Genomic DNA, 7,338 nt, shown 5'->3' with positions numbered 1-7,338 from the left:
CAACTTAGAAACCGAAAGGATTTAATATAGACCACATACATGTTTTGATCACTATTTTTAATCTCAAGTCCTATTCAATAGACCCAAAAGTTTTTTTTTTTAATTTAATTTATTGATAGCAAAATCCATTAATACAACTTCAGAGAAACAAGAAGTTGAATCCAAAATAGTATACCGATTTTTTCAAGTTTCAAACATCCAACTAAATTTAGAATCCTACGTGGTGTTTAAGTGAATTGAAGTAAAACAAAAACATATGATTAAAAGTCAAGTTGACTAATGCGATTGGGTGTCCATATTTATTTTAGAATATAAACTAAGAATTGAATGGTGAAATTAACAAATCTACCTAAAGATACTAAATATATAATAGTTCAATCTAACCAAAATTTAACAATAGGTTTGGCATGAGTGACAACACAAAATGTATTAGAAACATCAATGTTTTAACATATTAACAAATATGTGTTAAGGATGAAGGTGTGTGGTTAACTCTCTTATCCATTTATAATAATATATATAGTGAACTTTGTTTTTTATTTGTCATGGTTGCACTTAAGCAGGGAAGCTTTCTTATAACATTTAAGATAAGGGAATTACTTGAGAATTTATTGAGTTGAGAATAAATGTGAGTATGCAAATGGGTGGGCTGAATTTCAGAAGGTTTCAACATTCCAATTTGCATTAATTGGTTTAGTAGTTGTCTCTCTGGTTATCTCATGAAGTGGATAAGGTTGAAATCCAATAAATGAGTTCTATTGTTCTACTATTTTACCTTTATCATTTGTTGTAATGTTTACTATTTATTTCTCAAACTAAATTAGTTTACATCTCAAACATACATATCATTGTAATACAAATTAAATAATCTACGATCCAAACGCAAACTACTATAATGTTTACTATTTCTTCCTTGTTAGTGTTTAGGCCAACTTGTTGAGACAATAACTTTTCACAAAAGCATTTGATGTAAAGCTCTTGAAAATGACATATTTTTTCCATGGATAAGAACAAATAATTATAAAATCTCTTGAGATGTATTAAAAGGAAAAACTAAATATGCTAATGAAGTTCAACAATTAAATATTTTCCCCAATCACACTCTTGTAACTTAGATACTCATGCGGTTAAGACATTTCATTCTAGTAGACATAGCTTCTCAGTAACTTGGCTTGAAGATCCTCACTTTAGGTAGTTTTCTGCCCTCCTTTTCCAATTGATTAACGCACAAAAAATGGAAGTTTTGCTGAAAAGAAGGAAGTAAAATATTGTTGGTAAAATGGGTATTGAGTTATTGGAAGAGACAATATCTAGCAACAAAAACCACTGGTGAGATATGTGAAAGCAAAATGATTGGATTAGGCTCTCTAAATGTGATAATAAGAGAAGTGGAAAAGAAAAGATAAGGAAAGAGGCAATTTGACAAAAGGAAATGAGATGTTGATCTAAGTGATGAAATTGGGAGTTGGGACCCTTTTATTTCATTTTAGCACAAAATCCAAAGCCCCATTTATTAGGTTTTTGGTTGGTTTAGAGGCATAGCCGCCATGGATTATAACAATGGCAACCACCTATGAGGTCCATTTTTCTTGTACACTTTTGCAGATTGAAAGAAGAAATAATGGGAGCAACTGTCTCTTTCAACCTTGTCTATCAAATGGGACACTGCAGACACCTTGGGACTAATAACTTTTGTCTTTGTTTAATGGCTCCACAAAGACACCATTTTCTTTTCCTCCTATCATATTAAATTCTTGGGTCATTCCCTAGTTGTCAAGATTATGACCACTTTGATTTGATGACACTCTTTCAATTGTGCCTAGTGGCAAAGCTTCGATCTAATCCCAAATTGCGAAGAATCAAGTTATTAAATATGTGGTATCCATGTTTGAGAGATGCACGCAGAAAAAAAAGAAAAAAAGAATTATTGTTATACACCATAACTTGATACTGCACACACACATCTTATTGTAAAGTCGGTTGGAACGCAGATAGATCCATTCGACCTAATCATTCATGTGCCTTGCTAGTATCATTGGTCAGAGTAATTCAATCTTCCTTTCTTTTCCTTCTCTTATCATTAACGTGAAACATATTCAAATCTAGTTGAGACATTATCACTAATAAGCCAATCAAAAAGTAAAGCTAATAGAGATATATTGCCTTGTTATAACTTGTAGCATTCTTCTTTTTGAAAGATTCTTATAATGATTGTCAATCAATAAAAGAAAATTAATTATTGATGCCAACAAACAATGATTTATAATTTAGGATTCATAGACTCTAATTTTAATACAGCTCACTCTTCTGCATGATCCAAATACAAGATAAATCTGAACTTAACCTCATATAGATTTGCTAGAAATAGAATACATAAGCGTCAGTTTTTAGTAATTTATGTTTCATCAATTTAATGATTACAATAATTGAAGCAAAAATCATCCCCAACTGATTGAGCCGTGTCCCGATCCAATCAGACAAACGAGTACTACGTTTGTTCATTGCCTTGTCTATTGCCTGTCAGAATATTTGTTCTTTCCTACTCACTTTCTTGTCAGTACGTTCAAGAAATTACGAGCTGAATTTTGATATCTTGAATCAGAACTGACAATAATATAATAGGCCCAAAAATGAGCCCAGGAATACATTGCCACATGCCTGCTAAATAAAATGAACAAATGAACGGTGTCCAACAATCTTTATTAGGTATATTAATACATAAACCAAATCCTCTCATTAATTTACATATCCACAATCCTAAATCATGCTTCAAGAAAGAGAAGCCTGACTTAGTTTGAAGTTTAACACATGCAAGATCTGATTAGCTGTTGTTGATTGAAGTCTCAACTGAATTCCAATGTAAATCATATACTAAATCATTTAAGCAAAAGAGAGATGTAAAAGCTGGAAGGTCAGAAATATGGAAGTTATCCATGGAAGAGGATCACTCTATCATAGCCATTCCGAAAAATTGGTCTTATGTTGTTAATCTCAATAATGGTTGATGTGTCGGCCTATTATAAGAAACTTCTTGAGCTTCAAAATGCATAGTAATCCAGTGCCAGCGCCTAATTTAGATATCTCTCACCTTCGAGCCATTCTCTGTCCTGCTCCAAGTAACAAGGCTTTCCCAATCGCACCTGTTCGAAGTCCACACACTACAGCCACTGTCCCACCAATGACTATCCATTTCCAATCTATGCCACCATCATTCTGGAGCTTTCTCCTCATCACTTGAGTTCGTACTTCACCTGATTCTGGCTCTGAGGAATCCATGTTTCTGTCGAAAGAAATCTTTGTGGTGATTCTGGCCATTAGTGCGCTTCTGGAAACAGAAATATCTGATTTCCTAGCGTTCTGGTATGCTCTGAAACCAGAGTGGATCTTCTTGACAGTTCCCCACATTCCATGACGGACTCCCAACTTGGCCACATCATTGGGGATTCCCATATCTTCATAATGCACAAGGATGACCTCGCAAGCAGACCTTAAACCATCTCCTTTACGAGACTCCACTGAATTCATTTTCAAATTCAACGGGTTAGGATATTAAGCATAACAAATTTTCAAATGAAATCTTGTTATTCTCATAAAGAGGAAGTAAAACACTATCTTAATTCTTAATCTTTCCTCACCTGCCCTGATGATCCAACTTGAAAAACAAAGATCCACACGCCTGGGTTTGTCACGTCTGGGTAAACTTGGATATTGTACGCCCTGCGGAAGTAAATTTTCATATTACAACTCAGCCACGTAATAATACAAGAAAACGTCTAAATGGACAGGAAGCAAATAATCATATTTCAATAATGCAAGTCATCAAGAAATTCTTAGAAATCAGAGATGAGCCTACCATGAATAATAGAAAAAAAATCAGAGAGGACTTGAGGAAGATTACATTAATATTCTCTACTAAAACCCTTGGTATAAATGAATTTGACCAGACATACAACCAAGTCATAGTCAGATAAAATCTGGTAGATAATGGCTGAACTTGACCATTAAAAACTGGGTGCTAATTACTATTAATTTCCCTGATATGTTCCTTCCCGCTGACAACATATTTCCCGTATTATCTGCATACCCTCCAAAGTTCAGAACATGGCAGTCCAGATATACAACAATGCCACTAAACGATAGTGCATAAATAATAGAGCCTATCAAAATCATATTTGAAATATGCAACAGACGTTGGCTAGAGCAAGTAAAGAAAGTGTAGCTAATATGGAGTAGAGACAAAATTCCTGGAACAAGTTGTAATATCTACCTTTGTAACGCAATAGTAAGTCTTTGCAGCTTCCCATATTCTTCGACCGTAGACATATTCTCTATCACTGCAGAAAAAGGGGAACTGCAGAAAAGGAATATATAATGAGGCATCGACCCTCATAAATGCTAAAATATTAATGGTATTATACAACAAATATATTCAGGCATCTCTGATGTCCTACAAACCTTCTTAATCCAGTGAACAATCATGGTCCCCGAATGAGGACATTCATCCAATATCTTGAAATACGTAAGCATGGGATCCCATTTAGTCCGAAACTCATCATCCCAGAAAAAGTCTCTAACCATCTCTGGGGTTGCATCTTCAAAGACAGTTCTACTGCGATAAACAGTTGGTCTGTTCTGGTGAGAGGAAAAAGAAAGACATTGAAACTTAATATACATCTAAAACAATAGAAATACAAATTTGATGCTGAAGTGAGAAAAAAGAGGATGCATGGTATGGAAAAAAAAATCCAACAAGCACAAAAACGTGCTGGGTTATGATTTCCATTGCTAGCACCAGATAAAGCTAACAACAATTATTTGATACAAATACCTTTTCCCCACAGATAACGGTTGAGTGCTATATGTGATGTGTGCATACAAAAGGTAGAAAAGGACCCATGGTAGAGTTCAAACATGAAAATGTTGTAATATTCAGATTTCAAAACCAAATTTGTGATTTGAAACAGGGATCAAAGATAGTTTTGAACTTTGGACCATAGCTTCAGAGTAAATAACAGAGATGATCAAGTGTAGAAAATTTTCCCATAATGCAGCTGCTCCAAACTGGTGTACCAACCCAAACCACCTCGTTCTTGACATTGGGTTTGCAAGCAAAGCTTTAGGTTAAAATACTCGTCAGATTAAAAACCATGGCAAGATTCTATCACGAGATGCTATCCCATTAAAACTACTATTGTAGCCTCCAATTGGCATACAAGTTTGAAATTATGAGATTGCCCTTCTATTTCGACTTGGACCAGCTGGAGTCCTTTTTGTAAGATCCCTAGGTTCGAGGGGCTCTCCATTTTCTCATCTTATATATTTAATGAAAAATTAAAAGAGTTCCTGAGATGGAAAAACGATTAATGGAAAATGTTCCAGAAGGAAAAAGCAAATATAAGAAAAATCTAGAAAGTCAAAATCTTTGAAAAATGACAAAAGGCTAAACGAAGTGTAGCAAAAATGAAAAACAAAGCACTTCAGATTTTCAACAATGTGAAAGATAGGAAAGGCCAGGTACCATCCTCATAGTCTAAATACCTCAGGCTCAAGGCGCCAGGCTTCATATGCAAAGTTTGGGGTCGACCTTTGCATCATACTTTGCCATTCTGCCTCCCCATGCCTTCCTTCAAGAAGTTGCAATAGGTGATCTAAATCATTCTCCGTAACAATATCCTGCTCTTTTCCCTCATCTTTATTGCTGGAGCAGTGAAAAAAATAATTTCTCATGAGAAACAGTTTTATCCAATGGCATCTATACGATGATTACAACTTACTTATCTTTTTCTTTTAGCTAAGGGATCAATTAAACATTGTCCAACGAAATCCAAAGCATTCATATTAAACCATTTAACCAGGGTGGAGCAAATACAGAAGGGAAGAGAGAAAATGCCCCATTCTTGTTTCTCGTCTAAGATTAAAAAGTTGTTGCAAAAATTCTAATGCTAAAGTACTCTACTCTAATTTGCTCCCTTCAATTTTTTTTCTTTCTAAATCGAATTGAAATGTTTCCATATAAGAAGTTATAATGTAAGATTTTGTTTCTATTAATGAAAATTCATGACTCAGCCTTCATCAGTCAACAAGAAAAGGAGTTCTCCAGAAAAATCAACGAGCACACCATTAATATCAATAATGGAGTCAGGACGAATGTCAAAGTTTCCAAATTCAACATGCTGAAATACCATCAGTTACACATAGAATTCAAAGCCTGCCACCTAAGTTAACCAACCACAAATATTTATACATTATACGCAACCAAGTACATTCATACTCACGCAATTACATCCCCGCTTCCTTCTGCCGAGTGCACCAACGTGGATGACACCGGAGAATCCGGGGTCGGCGGTACCGGCGGTGCCTTCCTCTTCCCATAAAAATTGGACCAAAGAGTACGGCAAACTGAGAAGGCAGATAAAGCCGTGAAGGCCAACCAAAGCCGCCGAGCTCCAAATCCAGGAGGAGCAGTCCACAACAATCTAAACTTACTCCGAAAGCCGAGGAAAACCAATCCAGTCCAACGAGGACGCCAGGACCAACCGATAACGAGGCCGATCATGACAGCAAGCCAGATCGGAACTGCACATAACAAAATGTCGACAAATGTTTCGGCGATTGAGGGCTTCTTGAGAAACTCCACAAGATCAAAGAAAGTTTCTTCCATTTTCAGACAAGAGGAAGAGACGAATTCCAAAACGATTGGAATGGAATGAGAAGTACTACATCCAAAACTGATAATGAAATTCTATAATCCGTCTTCTTCTTCTTTGATTCTCTCTAAGCAATCGAATTCCACCAGGCTCTGCCCTCTCCGAGACAGATTCCCGAAGGAATTCGCATTCAGAGAGAGAGAGAGAGAGAAGAGGGAAAGTTAGAGAGAGAAAGGAAGTGTCAGGTCGGCAATTCGTTTGTATGACGTGGCGACGTTATAATCGTTGATGAGTGCGAATTTTTTTATTAGTTGTTTGTATGGGAAGTGTGGCGCGTGGTCGAAAGGGTTGAATTTAATCAAAACCGTTGATTAGGAAGTTGGGGATATTAATCGGAACCGTTGGTTGGACTTGTGATGTATATGCTCATGAGTGGCGCGTGGTGGGTTTAGTGTAAAGGAACATGGTTGGGTTGAGAGAGTTTTCACACGTGGGGAAGATTTTTTAACTTCTTGGGCCGCCTTGGGCCCAAAGTCCAGGTCTTTTGCACTTTTCTGTAGTGCTAGTGCAGGCCTTTCAACGCAGAATGAAACAAACTTACAAATTTACCCTTCTTATTTTTTCAAATATTTTAAATAATTTACAGTATAGTAACGTCGGCTAAATTCTATTAATCATAAATTTTGTTGTA

General features: G+C 35.9%; 1 protein-coding gene across 1 annotated transcript; it reads right to left on the bottom strand.

The window, feature by feature from the left end:
• Positions 1-2,671: 2,671 nt before the first annotated feature.
• LOC103483641 (uncharacterized) lies at positions 2,672-6,918 on the bottom strand. Its single transcript, XM_008440352.3, has 6 exons — positions 6,276-6,918; positions 5,539-5,698; positions 4,456-4,632; positions 4,268-4,351; positions 3,636-3,717; positions 2,672-3,515 (listed from the first exon to the last, which is right to left on the bottom strand). Exons 1-6 carry the CDS (start codon positions 6,659-6,661, stop codon positions 3,085-3,087), a joined length of 1,320 nt encoding a protein of 439 aa, XP_008438574.1. The 5' UTR covers positions 6,662-6,918; the 3' UTR covers positions 2,672-3,084.
• Positions 6,919-7,338: the final 420 nt, after the last annotated feature.

This window comes from Cucumis melo, chromosome 6 (genome assembly GCF_025177605.1).
Source record: "Cucumis melo cultivar AY chromosome 6, USDA_Cmelo_AY_1.0, whole genome shotgun sequence".
NCBI lineage: Eukaryota > Viridiplantae > Streptophyta > Magnoliopsida > Cucurbitales > Cucurbitaceae > Cucumis > Cucumis melo.
Note: the sequence above shows the minus strand (reverse complement) of the source record. Positions and strands in the feature narration are given on the sequence as shown.

Excerpts from the sequence above, each read along its gene's own strand:
- LOC103483641 (XM_008440352.3), bottom strand. The coding sequence starts at position 6,661 with ATGGAAGAAACTTTCTTTGATCTTGTGGAGTTTCTCAAGAAGCCCTCA. Across the intron at positions 5,699-6,275 it reads GGAAGCGGGGATGTAATTGC|CAATAAAGATGAGGGAAAAG; the intron begins GTGAGTATGAAT and ends TCACTGCTCCAG. Across the intron at positions 4,352-4,455 it reads TTGTTCACTGGATTAAGAAG|TTCCCCTTTTTCTGCAGTGA; the intron begins GTTTGTAGGACA and ends CCTTTTCTGCAG.